This window comes from Trichoplusia ni, chromosome 26 (assembly GCF_003590095.1).
Source record: "Trichoplusia ni isolate ovarian cell line Hi5 chromosome 26, tn1, whole genome shotgun sequence".
NCBI classification, from domain to species: Eukaryota; Metazoa; Arthropoda; class Insecta; order Lepidoptera; family Noctuidae; genus Trichoplusia; species Trichoplusia ni.
In genome coordinates, this window is record NC_039503.1 from 884535 (window position 1) to 906155 (window position 21621).

The 21621-nt window shown below is 34.9% G+C and overlaps 3 protein-coding genes across 7 annotated transcripts in view; 2 read left to right on the top strand and 1 right to left on the bottom strand.

Annotated features, from left to right (window-relative positions):
• LOC113505570 (heterogeneous nuclear ribonucleoprotein L) overlaps positions 1–21621 on the bottom strand; it is a 396434-nt gene that overhangs the window by 120641 nt on the left and 254172 nt on the right. The gene's annotated exons all lie outside the window — the stretch shown is intronic.
• On the top strand, positions 11318–14860 carry LOC113505575 (uncharacterized oxidoreductase SERP2049-like). The gene has a single exon (XM_026888360.1). The coding sequence runs from the start codon at positions 13901–13903 to the stop codon at positions 14657–14659; it is 759 nt and encodes a 252-aa protein (XP_026744161.1). The 5' UTR covers positions 11318–13900; the 3' UTR covers positions 14660–14860.
• LOC113505574 (uncharacterized oxidoreductase SSP0419-like) lies at positions 16330–18027 on the top strand. The gene has a single exon (XM_026888359.1). It carries the CDS (start codon positions 16692–16694, stop codon positions 17448–17450), a length of 759 nt encoding a protein of 252 aa, XP_026744160.1. The 5' UTR covers positions 16330–16691; the 3' UTR covers positions 17451–18027.

Sequence of the window (21621 nt, forward strand, 5' to 3'; positions counted from 1 at the left end):
TCCTGACGCAACAAAATATGACAATCAATCGCAATCAATCAATGGACTTCTAAACAAAAAGGTGTCGGGAAACGGTCGCACCGCCATCGTGCCGCAGCGCCACCTAGCGCGCGGAAATTGCAACATCGATCCGTCAGCGAGACCTGAATGGCCGAGTGATGTATTGGGCACCGTCGCCTTGTGTTAGCAACGGAAATGTATGTGCTTTGTATGGCGATTAGGGATGTGGCTGGAGGTAGAGCTGTGGGTTTCGAGTATGGGAATTCTAGATACACATTTGACGGATGTGTTGCTTTTAAGCATGGTTTATTAAATACATGTTAAGTTGTAATCAGTGGCGATTCATAAGAGAGATAAGAAGAATGGGGAATCCCTACTAATATTATAAATGCGAAAGAAACTCTGTCTGTCTGTTACGCTTTCACGTCTAAACCACTAAACTGATTTTAAACGAAATTTGGTACAGAGATAGGGTTGACCTTGAGAAAGAACATAGGATAGTTTTTATCCCGGACTTTTGAAGAGTTCGCTTGGAAACGCGATATAACCGACATCGACGAGGGCGAAGCCGCGGGCGAAAAGCTAGTAAATAATGCTTGACTTTATCCCTCACTTTAAAAGAATATACAGTGGTTTCATTTATGTCTAAAACTTAAAGCTATAAAGATTGAAATAGAAACAGTAGGAAGAAAAATAAATGCATCCCATTCAAAAATTCACAACACTATTGTATATTTTTTTTTTAGGTGCCCCTTTGTTTTTAGTTTTTTTTTTAGGGGATCCCACTGCTGGGCAAGGGCCTCTCCCAAACATTTGGGAGGAATTGCCATAATCGCCACGCTTTATTATATTAGCTCTAGTAAAATGTCGAATGCTGAATGCTGGGCGCAAATCGACGTCGAACTACAGTAGAACCAAAAAACCTAAAAGAATTAAAAAAAAATAAAAAAAATAGAATAGAATTTACAACCACCCTCATTCTAATCAGCGCCCGAAACAAAATGTAACACACAAATCGAATTCAAAAACAAATCGACAACACAACAAAACAAATGCAAACCAATAACAAGTACATTACAAGATTACTTGAACCCGATATTCTATTTGAGAAGCACGTTATACGCAGAAACAGCTCTCAAAACCATACAATCACATTTGCTATTCCACAAAGTATTCTTTTCTAGCATTAAAAGGATTAAAACAACATTTTATAGGATTTTCAGTTTGTTTATTCAAGTATCTTGGTTGCTATGAGTTATTCGTAAACTGCAGTGCCTGTACTATGAAACATCAAAGCTAAACTTTTATCATTGTAGGAACGAGACAGCGCTCTACAATGCGTATAGCGTTGTTTCGCTTTCACGGTGGAATAAGTTATAATTTAACAGTTTGTGGTGAGGGCAATGGATGTTGCAGAGAAATAACATATGTATGCGGTGCCAGCGAGGATGGATGAAAGATTTTCTAAATCGGTTTTTCTAGATGGACTGTATTTATACCTTTGCGAATGGAAAAGACTTCTGGAACTTAGAACTCAATGCCGTTTCAGCAAGTATATTTACAAGGCTAGAAGACTTTTTTTATTCATACTTAACAAATAAGCTTTCTTCAAATAAATCATCGCACTCATGTCACATTTCTCTGAAATCTATTACTGATGGATGGAGTTGCACTAATTTGCGTGGTTGTCAGAAATACTAAGTGTAGTGACAATTTATCTGCCCACATCTTCAAAGAATAGATACGTAAATAACTATCTGAGAACTTTCAATGATTTAGAGTGAACAAGGAATCTATTATAATAAAACCGTTCTAGTTTTAGTTGGACTGCGGTGAAGGGTAAGCGAAACTGGGTGCTGTCAGTAATCAAAAAGTGCTGCTTAGTAGTCTTATTTGTATAAATGACATTTGATTTTGATGAAGCTCGCGAAACTGAGTCGAGGTTCCGTGGATATAAAAGAAAATCAAATTCGAGAAGAACTAACATTGATGACGAATCATATTAAGATCGTAAAAACCTCTGATTAAACTCGTTTTTGGATTTTAGACGTTTTGCTATATTATTTCGTGTTATACTAGAAAAACATCACCTGTGAAAATTCCTACTGAGTTGCCGAACTATCAGGGTTTATGAGATACGGCCTTGTGACAGATGGAAGTACAAACAGATACAGTGGCGCCTTAGTAATAGGGTGTAATTTTTACCCTTCAATTACGGAACTCTTAAATCCAACGGTAAATATTCAAGCAAATTAATTAAGTCAATAGCGCGTTATTAAGCGTCGCAATTGCGTGTGAATCGCATGAATTATCTCCGGTACGTACATTAGCGGTGCGCCGTCGGAACGCAGGAAGCGTCTTGACGCGCGACAAACGCATATATATCGCACGCTCTGAACACGGGTTAAGGTGCGGTTATCGTGTGGTTAAATTTTGGTGACGTGATAATAATTGTTGGAATGAAGATATACCCTGTTTTTTTTTATTGATCATTCAGTTTTTATATACGTGCCCTTAAACCACGTTTTAATTTACAATAATGTTTTTGTCTGCTAACAAACAAAAGTTTTTACTAAAACAAATTCAATAAAAGTAGGTATATAAAGTTTAAAGTGCATTTATCGTATTGGGGTAAGTTATTCATCATTGTGTAGAAAAGAAATGTAAGCGAAAACAGAAGACACAATTAAAAAAAATGAACTTTAAAATTGTGAAAATGTTACTATAATTTCCTTAACAATATTTTCTAATTTGAAATTAACTTAGAACAACTCACAATGACACAGACCAGACTCACAGACTTAGTAGTACGGAGCAGACTTTTAAAGCTTGAAAATGTTGAAAAACATTTTATTTTTTATTTTCTCCGGTTTATCTCATAAATTAGCGAGCGAGTGCCCTTATACACGTCGGGTACATCCTTACCCGAGATTTATGGACCCACTAATCTGTGTAATGTATGGAAAATTAGTATTTGCACACGTATACGTGTTTGTTAATTGTATGCGGTTTGTTTGGAATTGATCTTAGTTTATTTTTTCTTAGTTATTTTGTGATATTGCAGGAGTAAGGCTTTTTTGTAGTATTTTTTATACTTTATAGGAATACTACTAGCTATTGCTCGGCTATTGTCGTTAAAGCTGCAAAAACATGACCCTTCTTTGAATTATCACATTTTTTGCGCTTACATTGCAAACGCTGACTGAATCCTACAAGATAGATAGAAGGCAGATAGATAGATAGAAGGCAGGTATAAATTATAACTTATATCTTCTAACCACGCGGACGAAGTCGCGGGCAACAGCTAGTGTACTAATATATACTATAGTATTATCTACTTACAGGTAAATGAAAACCTAATTCGCAATCGTGGATATTGTTAGTAGAAAATAGACTAATTATTGACTAAGCTATTAATTGAACAATACACAATTAATGTAATCGACGTGAACAGAGCAAGTAATTAACTGTCTTTGTTCAGATCTGCTTCAGAATCAATTTTAATAATAATGTAGACAGTTGTAGTACTGAGTAATAATTATATCTAACTATAAAATCTAAATATATTAGAAAGCTAAATATTAATACTTTCGTTTAAAAAAAACGACTTCCGCATTCAGGTCGGCAGTCCATGCATCGAAAGGTGATTCACAAACATTCAAGTCACTTGCACATAGACACCCTGACTCAGACAAGCATTTGTGTGATCCAAGAATGCTTATCCTGAGTCTGAGTCTTACATAGGTCTTTTTTATAGGGCATAAAGACTAAATCCCTTACAGCGTGAGTCGTGAAAAAAAACCCCAAAGAGAATTGTACAAAGACAAGACTTGAAACATCAGAAACTGCGTTACATCACATACAAACATAATGAAATAAGATCTTACAGCAAGCAATTTGAACTAGCTTTGATGTAATTCAAAAGGCAAAACTTGACCTTCCGAAAGACCCTAGTTTTTATCCTTTTACCAGTTTTTCCATCGTCGTAAGTCTAACCCTACTTATCCCGAGTGATTATACCAACTAACCCGAGTGTGCTTGAAGCTGTGGGGATGTTGCGTGAATATCAAAGAGAAAGATGTGGGGCAAATGGGATTAGCTTCAAATGGTTCAGTAAAACGCTATATCTACATATACGGTAACATTTTATTTATTTTTAGCCTGTGTAAGATTTTACTGCTAAGCAAAAGTCGCCCTCTGCTCCTACCAAATCTCTGCCTTTAGCAATTTCTGGCTCCGTAGGTGCGCCCTTATATTTGACCACCTTCTCTGGGGACATTTTATTAAGGAAAAGCAAATAGTTTTGGTGTTCATAGAGTACCTTGTTTTAAGAACTGCATGGATTCTCTTTATAAAGGCGAATTTTTTTTACGGATCCTAAGAATCACCTTATTAGAAAAATCTCTAAAAAGCTGACGAACTAACTGCTTCCACTAAACGGATTAATTTAGCTCAAAGCTCCCTAAAAGTAGCCTTATCTAGCGTATACACGACACTTTAGAACTTCAAAATAAACTTAAAACACCATTCAAGTACGTGACTCGGTTCCGTACGATTAAAAAAAAACAATCCAAACACATCAGCATTCATCATCTTTTAATTCATAGTTGCTATAGACACGAAAGTCATGCAAATTAATTAGTTATAACCAAGGTTCGAATAAAACTAATATACTTTTCAGCTCAGGACTAAGGACTCCAGTTGGGTCCGAAACTAGTCAAGCAATCCACATAAATACGCATGTATAAACCGTTGCATGTAATTAATAAACTTCGACTTCACCGAACAACCAATGGGAATATGTATATGGTTAAGGTAACATTTTTCTGCCATAAAAACTGTCCCAGTTCTAATTAGCACCATTTCACACGCAACCCTAATACACTGTCCTCAAAAACTCAAGATCCACGCCATCCCGGCAGCTTTTGATCTCACGAGCGTTAAATCGCGGCCGCTTTGCTTGTTTGTTGAAGCGAACCGCTCTAAACTTTGAATGTGGCAGATTTTTAGTTTGTTTAGCCCGCACGTGAATAAAGCTGGGGAATTTAAGGTAGCGAAACGTTTTATGGAATTTAGGTAAAGAGACTTATAATGTCTTACGTGATCTTTTATGCAGGAGATATGTGGCGGTCTTAAAGAAACCATAATAAATAAAATTTAAAAATAACCGTGTTGAACTGTGAAGTATTCTTTTTTTATTATAAGCGATGTCATAATGTATTGTTTGATACATATGCTCCTTAAAGTTGAGTATCCTGGGATAACACACACACGCCTTTCATATACACATTCATTTCTTTATGGCTAACATAAAAAAATACAATTATTGAATATTTTTTAAATTCAAAAACTGTCAGCTGAATTGAGAATCCTCCTTCTATAGAAAACCACAGTATTACAATTCTCGAAACACCAGACAAATAATTTCTAAAATAATTCCGAGAGAACAAAATTTAAATTAATAGGCCGACTGTCATAATTTCAAAACACCACAATAATCTTCCCATTAACATTCTGAGCGTCGGAAACTAGTATATTGCAACCTTTACCGCTCCCCCCGGTACAGCCAGCAACAGAACTTCGAATTCGGTCAACACAATACAATTGACAACGTGTTTTTTATTGATCTATAGGAATAATAATTTTAGTTTTACAGTAACAATTTAAACAGGTGATGTCTGTGAGAACATAAACCTAATCTTAGGCTACAAGGATAAGAAAACGGAGTGTGCGCCTCTGTTGGCGCACACGCTTGTGCACTATAATTTATACCGCGGTTGCACTGGCTGGTGTCTAACAGCAACAAGTTTCCTAAGTCAATAAAAGTTCAGGACATTTTCAGTTTAATTTTTAAACAATTATTCTTATTTAAAGTATTGACATCCCCAAACTAGAATATAACGTCTATATTTTTGGGAAACAGCGTTCAGGAAATATTAGAAAAATTCAATAAAATTAGCATTACAGCAACTCATTAATTTTAACTTCTAATTGTTTTGATACTAAGTCTTGTTTGTGTTAACTGATTCTCCGGCCATGCATTGATATTTTAAAGCAAAATTATTGTAATTGTGGAAGAGTGACAGTGCACTGTACGTCGTAGAGCTACGACTCTCTACCACATCCAATAATTTTATGTAGACCTATTAGATGCAGACCTTACCACTATGGAGCACCGGGTAGCACCCGTTACCCCCAATAAATATTTAACAAATATAAATCAGGGAGTCGACAGTAATTAGTTGTAAAACGTAGTCAAATTCCTTCCTATTGTTGGGCCTGCTTATAAATCACGGGGCGCTAGGGATGGGACGCGGTTACTTAATGAAGTTACTGTGCGATAAAACTATATTTTATTGTGATTTTTCTGTTTCAGCTTTTTTAATTCAATTTTATGGGAAAAAGGTGATATTTACTCGAAGAAGTTTCAGAAAATCCGTCATTTGATATCCTTGCCTTAATAAACACATCTCAAACTCAAATCGTCGCCTTTAGTAGAAACTTATCTTGCCTCATATACAAAAATTCTTACCTCCAACATAACACTAACACCACTTACAATTCCGCTCACTACCAGATGATTACAGGCGAGGAGATAAGAGCGCAACTCATTCATATCTACGCGGAATAACAATGAAAGTTACACAGAGTTGACATCGAAATTCTGGGAAACCCGTTACGGTAATAACTTGGGAGTCTTGGTTGCGATACCTGGTAACGTTGGCTGTAATAAAGGGTAACTTGGTACGGGGTTATCGAGGATGGTACCAGTCACGACTGTTCAGTAAATATTTTACCAAGAACTAACAGAACTCTTGTATTTAAGTCGGATAGTTTAACATTAGAGTTATTATGTTTTGTGTTGTAATTTAATCACTAGTGCGTTTTGGAAATTGATGGAGGTTGATTTCATTGTAACAAGTATGAGTGTAATTACAAGTGTAATAAAACACTTGTAATTACACTCTAGCACCAAATTATTTCTATATCATCGCAGAAAATGTGCGTAATAAAAGAAAACTATTTTAGGAATCTAATCAATCGCCCAACAAGTTTATTTTACATTGCAATTTCACGATTCAGAAGTGCCTCTATGACCCAGCTAACTATTTTACCAATCTGATTGGCCATAAAATAGAAATAAAAAAAGTGACGGCTTATTGGAAATAAAACCATTTCCATATTTTCTCTTTCCGACTAGACTACTAAAACAGGCCTATTTATACGCCACTTTGTAACGGTCTCATCCCGCACGATTTGCTTTAATCCAGAGGCAAGTCACTGCAAAACCAGCAAGAGGTAATTACTACGAGTACCATCGCGAAAAACTATCGCTCTCTCTACCCCACACAAAGAATACGAATATTTTTATCGCGCTCTAACAATCTTTTATCTCTTTTCCGAACGACCAGGTTACACCGGCCGCAGCATAATGGCAGGCAGGAGGTAATTTTTGTACCCTCAAAGGGAGAGAACGGTAAACTTTTTCCTGTGAACTGCAATGGCCTATTTTAATATAGAGGCTTTACTGAAAAACGGTTCCTGTGGCGTTACATATTATCATACATTTTTGTTGGATAGGCCAAGTTAGCTGGTTACTAGAGGTTCTAAGCAAATGAGTTTCGTAGAACCTTGCTAAAAACTACAGTATCAAAAATGTGAACCTGATATTGAAAAATGGTTTTGAAAAGCAGACTTTACACATTCTTTTTATGCATGAATAAGTAAGTTAAGATATTATATTAATTATCCCATACATCATTATCAGTTTGAGAATTCATACACAATTGTGAACAAAACAAGGCATCACTTACAAAACAAACCCTGGCAATTGACATAATACTTCGTTTTCGAGGACTAGTGTAATTAACACGGATTATAGACCATTTAGTACAAAGTAATTAACATTAAGTAATAACCAAGACTCACCAAATTTCGGACAAACAAACTCAAAGTTAAAATGTATCTATGAAGTTTGTTATAATTAGATTTAAAACGGATTAACGAGGTGAAGACTGAGGAAGGGACAAGAAAAGGGGGGTGGGTTATTAGATTATTGAAACTGATGATCTAATGAGAACCTGTAACAGATGCTCACTATCATAGTGACTATAGTCAAAATAACTTACTGAAAGCAACTTAAAGCTACATATATTGCACAATTAATACAAAGTATTATGCTATGTAAAATCGTGACAATGGATTTTTTTTTCTTTTAAGTTAACAAAATAATTGTTGAAAATTTATTTCAGGGTCCCTCAAGTTTATTTGTCTTCCAACCGATTTCTTTTTCTTTAACGTATTGGAACGGAAAGCTCAAATCAAAAACAAAATACAGAAAAGCCACTTTTTCATATGTTTGAGTTAAAAACGCGTACTTAAAACAAAAAATCTTACCAGCAGTCGCAGTTACCGACTTTTCAATTTTCTTCACTTTTGTTAAAGCCCAAATTTGAAAGGTACGAATAAATCCAATCTTAAAACACGAAAAAAAACTTTTATTAAAAACTAATAAAAAAAGTTTTATCGAGTATTTAGCATCGCATCCCTAGCGGGGACAAAATTAAGTGGCCGGAGGGCAAGAACTCAAAACAATTATAATGTAATGGCGGTAATATTAAATAATCGGCTCGTTTGTTTACTACAACAAATGGGAAAGAGATATTTTTAGTTAAGAATTTTAAAGTGAAGTATGTATATCATTCTGCAGTTATATAATATTTTGTTTTAGAGTTTGATAAAATTCGCTGGAATTGTATGCGGAATACGAAGAATCGGGTGTTTTGTTGCAATATAGGGTAGTGTCGATAGTGGGTCACTTGAACAGTATTCCAAGTAATTTAGTTAAATTTTTCATTACATGCTTTGCAACTTTTTAAGGTGAATAGACTTTAGATGAATGTGTTGAAACATCTAGCCATACCTACTTATAATATGAGGTAAGTTGGAATTGTTGAAGTGAAAAACAATATTTGAGAAAACGATTAAAAAAACCGAAATGTCTCCATCGCGTCGGTCCCATTTCTCAAACGGTGATTTCAAAGTCTATGAAATTATCCATTATTAAATATAACCTAGGTACTGAAATTAACATTGCCAGAACTTCAATGAATATGTTGTTACAAATTCACAATAGTTCTTGAATATTTGGTATGATACATACATTTTTTTGGGTTATATTTCCCAGCAGATATACCTAAACAAATAACCGATTAAAAATAATCATGATGTGATATACATAATTCAGGCGCACGTTCTAAAAGCGTTTCAACAAGAAAAGATTTCATTCTTCCTGTCAAATATATTATCATAATACAATAATAACTACTATCTAATCGATTTTTAATAAACAATAATTCAATCCGTCATCAATTAACATCAAATGCAAAAAAGACGGTAAATTTGTAACAACATATTGAACCAAAATAAAACTCGTTCAAAAAAGGGCCTTCATTAAACCTCAAGGAAAAAAGAGTAACCAACTCAACATTTAAACTTTGGCGTCAACACTTAGTTTTTAAGTAGTGTCCGTACAAAACGGGAATTATAAAATGGCGCAAAGTAACTCCCATTGCTGACCCTTACTATGAGCTTTCAAAGTTAAACTGTGGCTGTTGTGGAAGCAAGACACCGCTATATAAAATGTAGCGTCATCTCGCTTCCTCATTGGCAGTTGTCACGTTTTGTGTTCTGTAGTACAGGCACTGTTGGCCACTTGATGAATTTTGATTATGAGCACGTTTCTCGTTCGTGGGTAAAATGCTAAAACTTGTGGATTTGCATGCTTTTTAGTAGAAGCCAAGATTGTCCATTATCACGTAAATATGTTGTAATTTGCTGCTTGTTGGGGACGCATAGCTTAATATTTCTTAGGTATTTTTTTCGACAACATTTTATAATTATCTTTTATTTTTAATATTAAGAAAATATTTGAGACAATTAACATGAAAAATTGTATTCTCATTACATTTGTTACGAGTTATAACGTAAGAATTAAATAAAAAGACGTTTATATAACGATCAAATCAATTTCAAAAATCCTTTTAATTTTAACTAGTATACCTACATATACAGCTACAACAACAACAAAGAATACCCCGATACTACAATACGAACACAAAAATACCATCATCAGTAACAAGTTTCATTAGAGGCCGAATTCGGGCCAGCCGGGCCTTGCTACGGCCGAGGCCGACAAACGTCGCGGTTACCGGCCGCAAGTGGAAACGGATGTGCAATGTCGCTTACAGTTTTGTGTTAAATGTTGTGTTTGCTGTGTGTTTGGATCCAATGCTATTATTAGTAGTTTCACACACACTGTTTTGGTAATAGTAGGATTTAGGTAGTCAATTAGGGTTTTAGTCTGATATGTAGATATCACTATAACGCTGCACTACACATTTTGAGGCTAAGATTACTAATTAAAATATAAGAAGAAGAAGGCGGTAATAAATAGGCAACGAACGTTCATCTCGCGACCCCGCCGGCGCCAAACTCCGATTGGCTTCGAACCTAGTCAGTCAACACGCGAGAGCAAATCATTCTTAATCTACTAAGGCCCGATTTTTCAATTGTCAGATAACTTTTATCGGATGAATAAATATGGCCGTTTGACATATTTCTATACAAAAACTGTCAAAACATCAAACATATTCGTCTAATAAAAGTTATCTGGCGATTGAAAAATCGACCGTAAGAAAATCAAATTTAAAAATAATAAAATCGAAAAACATTTCACAAAAATAACCGCAAACAGGCAATTTCGAAAACAAAAGACAGCGTATCTTTAACAACACACCTTTTTAAAACCACAGTTAAAAAAATAAATCATTCTTCCGATTAATTCTGGTTCTGATGAATACGATCGGTCTGCAGGCGTGGCAATAAATCCAAGCGGCCGCAGTGACCGGTGTATTACGTAGATATTCGCCCGCTAAGCAATACTGACTGGTTTATGACCATCGAATGCTACAGCTTGATAACTTGGATGAACTGTAACCGTTGTTGATTTTTATTTTCATGAGGCTTTTGTGTGTTCAATGTCTTCTTAGAGGCGTTGTTCCGACTGGGTTTTCTTTAATTCGCGAGTTAAGTATTTAAGAGTTACCTGTATGTTAAAAATAGCTCCTATTACTAAAGCTCTGCTATCTTTCCACCTCTCCACACGTATTTTACCAGGCTACAGCCTGTAGTCTAGAGCTACCTACCTTTGTCAACAAAAAGTATTTTGTTTAATTGGCTTATTAATATTTATATTGATAAGTTGTTTACAGTTACATAATTATTTTTTAACTTAAATGAGGTGATAAATATTTTGATTGTTGAAAAATAAAGTTTAATTAAAAAAAATGCAAGTCATCATGACTGGGATCACTTGCGAGTTTTTAAAGAAACACGAGCATTTGAAAGCCTTACCTATTGGAACTGTTATTTTAAAGATATTTATTTATTATTTTATGTAAATTAAATCTCAGGGATAAACCATTCCTATTTTTGTAACACAATTATGCTATTATGTTGGTTAAAACCCATTACTTTGATTTCCCATAAATATATCTTCGTCTATTTTTATATTGCTTAGTAACTCGCTAAAAATAGAACTATTCCATTCACAAACGAAGAAACGGCTTTACTAAATAATATTATTAATCCATTTATTTGCAAGTCAAGACTTGCGACTCGCGAAAACGTCTGGGCACAAATTTATCAAAAACCAAATTAGGTTTATATTAGTTATTTGTTGCTACATTGGGGTTAAAGATACAGCCTTATGCCACACGAAAGGACAGACAACTAAGCTTTAGTAATTCCTAAAAAAAAAACAAATTTTCTAGTAAAAAAAAAATAAAACTGCAACCTAACTAAAATCGAAACTTCTCTTCCAGATCAACGGGAAACAAGTAGCATTCCAAAATGATGTTCAAACAGTTACCAGCTGGTATCAATTCAGTTCTAAACACAGTTTATTTTACGTTCCGAAACGGTAGGAAAACTTTCGTTCGAATGGATGCAAAAGTTAGTAATCACTAACAATGTGGAAAGCTTAGCATACTTTTATCACTGGGCTCGCCACATCACAATGACGGTAGTACTTTAAACTTACATTCTATCCCTCCTACCATGATACCGTCTCGCTTACTCTGAAAGTTCTGTCATAATACTGCACATTTGCTATCAGGTCCGGGCGGTCTACCAGCACGTCTCAAAATTATCATGGTAGAGGAAGCGTGACAGCGCTTCATACGGCGTAGAGCGCCTTCTCCCTTGCACACGTGCAAAAATATAAGTTTCAGACATCGTGGTAGGCCCCCAGGTCAAAATCAGAAATCAGAAATTTATTTGTATAAAATGTAGGTATTACAATAAGCTGGTAACATAAGTTCGAGAGTCCTTGTATATCACTGTGAAAGCGAGGCACCGCCACTGCTTGCAGCAGTCCTTAATAACTATGGTCATTTAACAGGTCGTAGTAGAGATCAGATATTGGGATTCACTACGAGATATTAAAGCAGAACTGTCTTGATTTAAGCTAGACACAGCTTAACGAACAGTGCAATTTAAATTTCAAACAGAATATGAATTTTCGAGAAAAACTTACCTGTTTTCGAAAGAACCTTAAAGAAAATGCTAAACCATTATTAAAAATGCAATACTGTAAAATTTTGTCGCAACTGCTGTTCACAATTCAGCCTTCTACGGAGTCTACAACGAAAACGCGACGTGACGGTGAAGAGTCGCTAAGTCAACTGACTGAACTTCCTTATAATTTTCCTCAAACAAAACTACAAATTTGATCACTCTAAAAATCATGGAATTTTAATCCAAAAATAGGTGCGTGAGTAAAGGCTTAACGGCTATGTTTACAAAAACAGCTCTGACGTCAAGCATCTCACATTGCCCCTATTTTTAACGAGATTATACCAATCACAATGATTTGCAGTTAAAAATCTGTTTCGTCATGATACCATACTTCTGACATCTAATAGCAAAAAAAAATCGAACTTTGAGCCAGATTGAGCAAAGAAATTAAAATGTTACTTGTCTGTCCAAAGTCTATCTCTATTTTCCTTATTAGTCAGAGATCATTGTACTATCGCAAAAACCGTGGGTCCAAAGATCAGGCGATTTCCATAGCAATCTAAATTGAACTTTATTGTTGGTTACTATAAAGCAGAAAAATTATCCATACTTCTTTTTCAAAACAGTGCCACCTGTCCGGCCCTGCCACTTTAAACAACTTTGCACTTAACACACTTTAAATAGAGTTTATTTTACAAAGGCAACAACTCTTTTTTTCGCTCCGCTTGGCTGGCTCTGAGTAATAATTACCTTAAATACATACTTAGTGGTTATTACATCAGATAATAATAGTGGTGACCTTGAAATTGATAGATCATATTTCTAAATGCACGGCAACAGTAAATAAATAAACAAACACGTCCAGTTTGTATACTCGAAAGTGTCAATAGTATTACGTCTTGTAGGAGTTCTAATGAATACTCATTGGTCGTTAGATCTACTGAAAGTCTTGCCGTCTGATTGAGATGTCAGTAATTCAAGAGTTGTAACATTATTGATAGTAAAGTTACCCAGAAACACAGAATTTTGTTGCAAAGATGCCGTGGGATCCTTAAGGTGCAATTTTGTAGAACAGAGTCAGTCCAATAATTATCGGTGCTCTGAATATACGAAAACAACATCGCAAAAAAACTAAGAAAACCCAGCCAACATTTTTACATAAATTATAATGGTTGGCCGCAAAAAATCTCATAACACAAACTATAAAATGTTGAGAACACCAAACCATATCAACAGAGGGAACCGGTTTACTAATATACAAATCACGGACGCCTAACGTCGACAGTCGTACGGCAAGCCTCAACAGAAACGGTACCGTAGTATGGATTTCACCGGTAAAATTGCTATCGTAACCGGCGCCAGTTCCGGCATCGGAGCCGCCACTGCCAAGCTGTTATCACAACATGGAGCCACCTTAGCACTGGTGGGACGAAACGAGGAGAGATTGCTCGACGTCGCGAAGCAATGCGCGGCGGCGAAAGGAATACAGCCGCTGTGCCTGCTCTTAGACTTGACTATAGATGTGAACTGCGACGAGGTCGTAAAAAAGACAGTGCAGACGTTTAAACGGATAGACGTGTTAATAAACTGTGCGGGAAAGGCAAGTGTGACTTCGTTATATGATACTACTATGGAAATTTTTGATGAGCTGATAGCGTTGAACCTCCGTGTGCCTTACAAGATGACTCAGGCGAGTATCCCACATCTCAAGAAGACGAAGGGGAGCATTGTCAATGTTTTCGGGACTCCAACGAAAGTAAGACCAGGATTTTTGCCCTTTGCCATGATCCGAGATGCCTTAGAAAGATTCACGAAAGCGGGAGCATTGGAGTTACTAGACGAAGGTATAAGGATGAATGCAGTTCGACCTGGCATTACAAGAACCAAACTTCTGTCGAATTTGAATGTGGCAGACGAATATATGGATCATACGTACGATAATATTTCTAAAACAGTACCTAATAAAAAGATTATTGAACCAGATGAGATCGCTCGTATGGTTGTTTATGCTGCTAGCGACATGTTCCCTAATCTAATTGGTTCTAGTTTGATTATAGATGGTGCCGCATCTGCATACTAAAACCCAAACTAGTGTTTCAAAGTTTTGACTAATTCTGTTTGTGACAGCGTTTAAAAACAATGTCTACAAATGTGTGACGAAGTGTGCGTCAAAATAAACAATAACTGGTATGTTAATGCTGTTTTAATTGACTTATAATTAATTTAAGGTATTGCTTTGTGAGAATGTGACATTGACACAATATACTCGATTTTGAAACAAGTTTTAACGTTTTGATGCAATCTCTATACCAACTTTGGAGAAGTGATCGTGAATTTGAACATTTCTGTTGATAAACGTATCTAATAAATGTTTTTTCACAATCATGCTGTATTAAAATAGTGCCTTGTGTGGTTTGGGAACTGATAAGAATTTGTAAAAGCTGTAAGTATGAGTTTATATAAATCTGATATTATTTTAACGAGATAAGCTCGTCAAAAAATAATTATCATGCTGTCTTTTGTAAAACTGGATGAAGCCAAATAAAGACACTAAAATTATGCTAACATGATAAACATACTTATGTGGAACTAAGTGACGTTCTGAAACATTATATTTGTCTCTACTTTCCGCTTGTCAATAATAAAGACATGTTATCTTCTCAGGGTAGTCAGATAAGAAATGTCGACACCAGCATTCTCACAAAAAAATAATGTAATAATATAGGTATATTTTACCCTACTTACAACATATAAATAATCATTATGCGGAATTCTCGAAAACTATCGACACACACAAACATAAATCAGCTAACACAAATCACTTCCTGTCCAAAAAAACATTGATTCAAAAATACATAGTTCAACGAATATTTCATACATTTACGTAATATCTAAAGATATATTTAAGCCATGAGAATTGAACTTGACCGTATGAGGATAATCCATACAATAATATTACAGCAGCTACTAGTAATTATGACGTAACTACGTTGACAGCGTATGTAAGTGACTTGGTCTTGGATCGTTTGTTTGTAAACTGGGCAGTGATTGTAAACCTTCGGTTGTGATGATAACTTTGTTTTTAACGTTATGGGTATGACTTGTAATTATTGTTAGTACTTTTAGTGCATGTTTTTGTATGTAATTAGAGATAAGATTTGTATGTTTGTCCAATTACGTTGTATGTATACCTAAGAGAACCGTATAAGAGTTAAATGGTTTTACTTTTTAATGTATCTGCTTATTTCAATGAATTAACTATAAATTACAAACATTATTTTCTGCTTTTCTAAGCATCAAAACAGTTTTCTCTAAGTTGCTATATCAAACCTGCTTAGCCTACGACTACGACGATAACGTGGGTGATACTTATGAAGAACCAAATCAATGTACGACTCTCAATTTATCCTAGAAATAAAGAAATAACACATACGCTTTTCACACATACATTTTTGCCCAACAAATTAAATACGAACCAACATTACTCCAAAAAACAAAAAGCAAAATATTTTCTTCTTAAAAAAACAAATACAAAAATCTTCATATGTGTGCCGCTGATGAGAATCTGTGCATTGTGTGGCATCCCGTGTTCGCGGCCGGTTTGTTTCACGTTGCATCACAAAAAATCTTGGCCTTCGCAATGAGAAATGACGGCCCGAATTCTGGGTTATGCGGCTTTCAATTTTGTTGGGTGAAATTATCTTTAAAGTTAGTTTTTATGATGCTTAAATAATGTATTACGAATAGAAGGAGGTTTCCTTATGATAGAAATTTAACTTTTTGTTAGAAATTTGGAGATATTAGGGTCGAATAATCGATGGGTTTTATAACTTGATCATGAAAGAAACTAACCTAACATAACGAATACAATATTATACAGAGTTAAATTAACATGTTATAATTAAAATTATAATTACAGAAACGAGTAATGAATAGCAAAGATAAACAGATATTATCAAACGCACTCGTAAACACATCAAGGCCACATTCGGCTTGATACAACAACCAGTGATAACACTATCAGTGCTAATCTAATCATCGTTGCGAACGGACGTGTCACCGAACTCAAAATAAATGTTAAAAGACATAAAATAATTAAAATCGAAGCAGAAATGCATAAAATGGACTTAACCGGCAAAGTGGCGATTATAACTGGTGCAAGTTCTGGTATTGGTGCTGAGACCGCGGAGCTTTTCGCCAGTTTCGGTGCCAGTTTGACACTAGTGGGTCGTGACGAAGCAAGACTGTTGAAGACTGTTAACAAATGCGTGGCTAGCAACTGTTTGGTGCCTCTATGGCTGAAACTGGACTTGACGCACCCGGGCAGTTGTGAAACTGTGGTGAATAAGACAGTGGAGTTGTATGAAAGAATTGACATTTTAGTGAACTGTGCCGGCAAAGTGATGTTATCTTCACCGTTCGGTAACTCAATGGAAGTTTTTGACGAATTGTTGAATATAAATGTGCGAGTGCCGCATTATCTGTCACAGTTGTCGATGCCGTATTTAGAGAAGACTAAAGGTAGTATAATAAATGTTGTATCGTCGATGCCGAAGCGGCCGATACCCGGTCTGATGTCATACACCGCATCTAAAGCCGCGTTACAAGTGTTCAGTACACATGTGGCTTTAGCGGCGGCGGCAAAAGGTGTCAGAGTGAATTGTGTTTGTCCTGGGAGAACAACGAACGATGCCTTCAGGGATGTGGAACTAGACGAGAATATTAGATCTAAGTTGGGTCAGGTAATGCCTAATGGGAAAACTATGGACCCTAAAGAAGTAGCGATATTGATATGTATGACTGCCAGTTACGTTTTTCCTAATTTGACGGGAGCAGAACTACCACTAGACGGGGCCTCCAGTTGGGCGTGATTTGTAAGAAATTTTAGTTTTAAGTTTATTTTAGTTATCATAGTTTTAAGGTGCGATTGCGTAATATTTTTTTATCGTTTGTACTGTCAAATTAGGGTAATTTTTCTGTAGTAAAAATGTTTTGTTTGAATTAATAAAAGAAAAGAAATCGAAGAAAAGAGCGCGTTAATTGCTGATGAAAATGATGTGAACCGTTTATTATTTTGTTTTTCTTTGCTCAAAGATTTTAAATAGAATTAAGTGTATGAAACACAAATACTGAACTATTGTTTTATGTTCTGGCGAAAAAAGAATGTATATCAATGTCAAGAGACAATGCATTTCAGGTACTTATGTTTATATATAAGGATTTTTTTTATAAAAAAAATATATTTTGAACAATTTTCTATATGTTTACGTGTTGAATAAGATTCGATCTATAAATATATTATGAAATAAAGATATCTGAATGCCTCTCGAGTCTGTCGCATAATGATAACATTGTTTTGACTTCTGAATAATAATTTACGATAAAAGTAATGTCATATGGTTGTCGATTGCTTATCTTATGTATTTAGAAATATATTTTCACAATACATCTGCCTTGTTTTATTTTGTTGCATGTTGTTTTTTCCTTGATAGTTATATAATATATACAGTAAGTATAGTAAGTGGTCAGTAATAGTATATAAGTAGTCCAAGGTAATATAAAATGGTCTAGCATTTCATCCATAAGAGCAGTTTATTTATGAAGAACCGATTAGATGCACACGTTCTGATTAGTATAATTATAGAATTAATTACCATTTTTATATTATGTTTGGTTGGGCTGATCAATTGCATTGGTAAACGACGACTTAAATCCATTGCGAACTAGTTCTCAAGAATTTAGTTTTTTTTTTAGTAAGTCTTTTTTAATTTATTAGTTTCTGAGCTACAACAGATATTCTTTACGATATTATTTTAATAAATTAAATTGATCACGGGAAGATAAAATTATTTAGTTTTTATTTTATTTCTATTAATAATCACAAACTTAATCATTTTACGCTACATTGCAACCCCTTAATTGTTCGGACAGGTTTTTAAATACATACTGTTGACAAGTATATTCACACAGTAAACCATCTCTTATTAAAACTACTAAATAACTCCCTTTATACCAACCCAGCTTCCATCCACACACGCTGACAGATTAAAAACGTCACAACTTGCACATTTCGAAACTTACCTGAAACAATGAGATACAAAGTTATTAACATAAAGCCTTCATTCATCAAAAGGAATTTAAATTAATTAAAAGGTAAAAATCTACTGGGACAGAAATGAGGGGAAATTTTGGGTGAAAGTAATTCGTCAGCAGAATATAAAACGATTTGAAATGGCTTCCAATTTGGAAGTTTTGTAAATAGTAAATATTTTATCGTATGTTTTGGTATATTCGGTCTTAGATATGGCCAAAGACATTCTTAATTATTTTCTTATTTACTTATAAAACAAATAAGCAGTGATGTTCAGTACATACAGTGCAACGGTACAATGGCGGTCTTGATCGTCAATAGCAATATCCTCCAGAAAACCTTTGGATGGCAAGGAAAGATAGATGTATAAATATAATTAAGCGTACTTGTAAGTATTTTCAGATATACTAATACTGTAACACAAGTAAAAATCCCGCCAGATAGTTTCTCAATTATTTTTTTATGAACAATGAGAAAAACGTGTCCGAAAGAAATATATCAAGTGAACCTAATCGAAATAATCTAATACAAATAATATCTATGATAGATAACACAGTCAGGAAGTCAGTCAATTTAGTATGTATAACATAATAATTTCTTAAATACATATTCAGAATATTTAATGGCATTTTTCTTTATCTAATGAATTTTTGCTTTGGTCCCATGTGGCCCAGAAATGAAAATCGTGGAAGGATTTGGGGAAGGCCTTTGCCCAGCAGTGGGACACAGGGGCTAGATAAAACAAATGGTTCTTATAACTTGAATTAGAATGAATCGTGCCGGTACTATATGCACAGCAATAAATATGAAGCAAGTTTTCTGTCATTGTGGAAGCAATGGCTTATAATAGTGTCTCGCTTGCACACACAGGAACATTCTCTCTCTCCAACACTACTCTTGATAAGTATGAGCTAGATATTTATTCCACACAATCTTAAAACAACGATTCAATTATCAAAAAAGTGTCAAGTTATTACAAGTCATAAAATGAACGCACCTCTCAAACTTACTATCAGTGAGCGACCGTATAGAAATCTATAATTAGGAGTATTATAGATAAGGTATTATATCGTCGAACCGACCGGTGCAAAATATTGCAGCGTAGGCATGATATAGAGTGATTAATACTGTGATAAATAATTTAGATCCGTTTAATTGAAAATACAACAATAATATCTTTCATTACGGATTGCGTCATTCAACAACATACTATTTTTGAGAGACAATAATTGTATTAAAATGATATATGTTTTTATTTCTTTATCTATACTTATCCCAACTAATATTATAAATGCGAAAGTAACTCTGTCTGTCTGTCTGTTACGCTTTCACGTCTAAACCACAAACCTGATTTTAATGAAATTTGGTACGGAGATAGAGTTGACCTTGAGAAAGAACATAGGATAGTTTTTATCCCGGACTTTCGAAGAGTTTTCTTGGAAACGCAATATAACCGACCTCAACGCGGGCGAAGCCGCGGGCGAAAAGCTAGTCAGTTTATATTGGTGTTACTCACGGTGAGTCAGATACACTGACAACCTAAATTTCAAGTATGCACAGCAACTCCACCCCCTGAAAGCGTTTTTTTGTATAAGTTATTACATACTCACATACTATTAGTCTGATAAACTAATTTACCTTTTTTTATTTTAATTATTTAATTATCACACTAATCTACCATTACAGGTTACTTTACCTAATGCGGTAGCTAGGACTAAACAAAGGTCTAAGTATTTATGTGAACTATGGTTTCAAAGATTGAATTATTAATAAGGTTGTAAAGAACTCGAGTCTTTGAGTCCTAAATTTTGAAATCGGCTGACAGTTTTCACGACTCGACCTATACCGTCATTATTATTTTGTGCGTAGGGAAAGTAGGTACCTATACGTCTAAATCAACATTATTGATACCGTAAAAGTTTAGCTTTGGGGATGGACATAGACAAGGAGCCCAGTTTGATACAAAACTAATTGGGCATTATCAAATAATCATGCATGACGAAAGTTTTGTAAATCTGTTTCAAAAACGGACAAATATAAATAAAAACCTTACAATTTATGGACTTATATAAAGATTTTGAAGTAATAAATTATCATTTGGAGCAAAAAAACAATGACTTGACAACATTTGGTGTTAATCAGTATCTGGCACAGAACAGACGCGGCACCAACGATTCATATTGAAACGGAACATTGCATTACAATTGAAATAATGCACGTCAACTCATCACGAGCGCGGAGACAATAGGATTAAATAAACTGTTCGATATTGATTGGTGTTCGGCATGAGCGGTAGTGGGTATAGCCAGACTATATTTTATTCAATAATTTATTTGCTCGCTTCGTACTAAGTATTCCATATTTTACACACTCATATTGTAGGTACATATCTGATCCTTAAAAGGTTACAATTTAACAAAAAGAAACGTCAGTCAACACCTATGTGCTTCATTACTATCGTTACTGTGCTCCTTCTAAAAGCAGGGACCGATTTAATGTTTTTTTTTTTTGTATTCGTATGGATATCGACCTAGATGGTTTAGATTTACAAAACTGAACCCTTAATCAACCTACTCTTCGAAATACCTTCACGTATGTATTCCATCAAAACCCTACAGCTTAAATCGCACAATCAATAATGAAAACATCTTCCTAGCCATTAATCATGGCAACCTTTCAGCAATCATCACAGCAAACACCTGTCTGACAGGAACAGATTCGCTGTCTCCACTATATCAGTGACGGAACATTATCATCAGAATAATGTGACAGAGACAATGTAATTAGACATAGCACGTGCTTCGGTGTGCCTTGTACTGTTGTGGTGCAGAGTGAAGCGATTTGTTGGGTCCACGAGAATTTTCAATTTGTAATTTATAACTTTGTTTTGGACTTGCTTAAAAGCGTCGTTTTTTTTTCACCTTGTCCTATCGCTCGTCTCGGTATTACTA

Bases quoted from the DNA above. Each gene is read 5' to 3' on its own strand.
- LOC113505575 (XM_026888360.1), top strand. From the start codon at position 13,901: ATGGATTTCACCGGTAAAATTGCTATCGTAACCGGCGCCAGTTCCGGC.
- LOC113505574 (XM_026888359.1), top strand. From the start codon at position 16,692: ATGCATAAAATGGACTTAACCGGCAAAGTGGCGATTATAACTGGTGCA.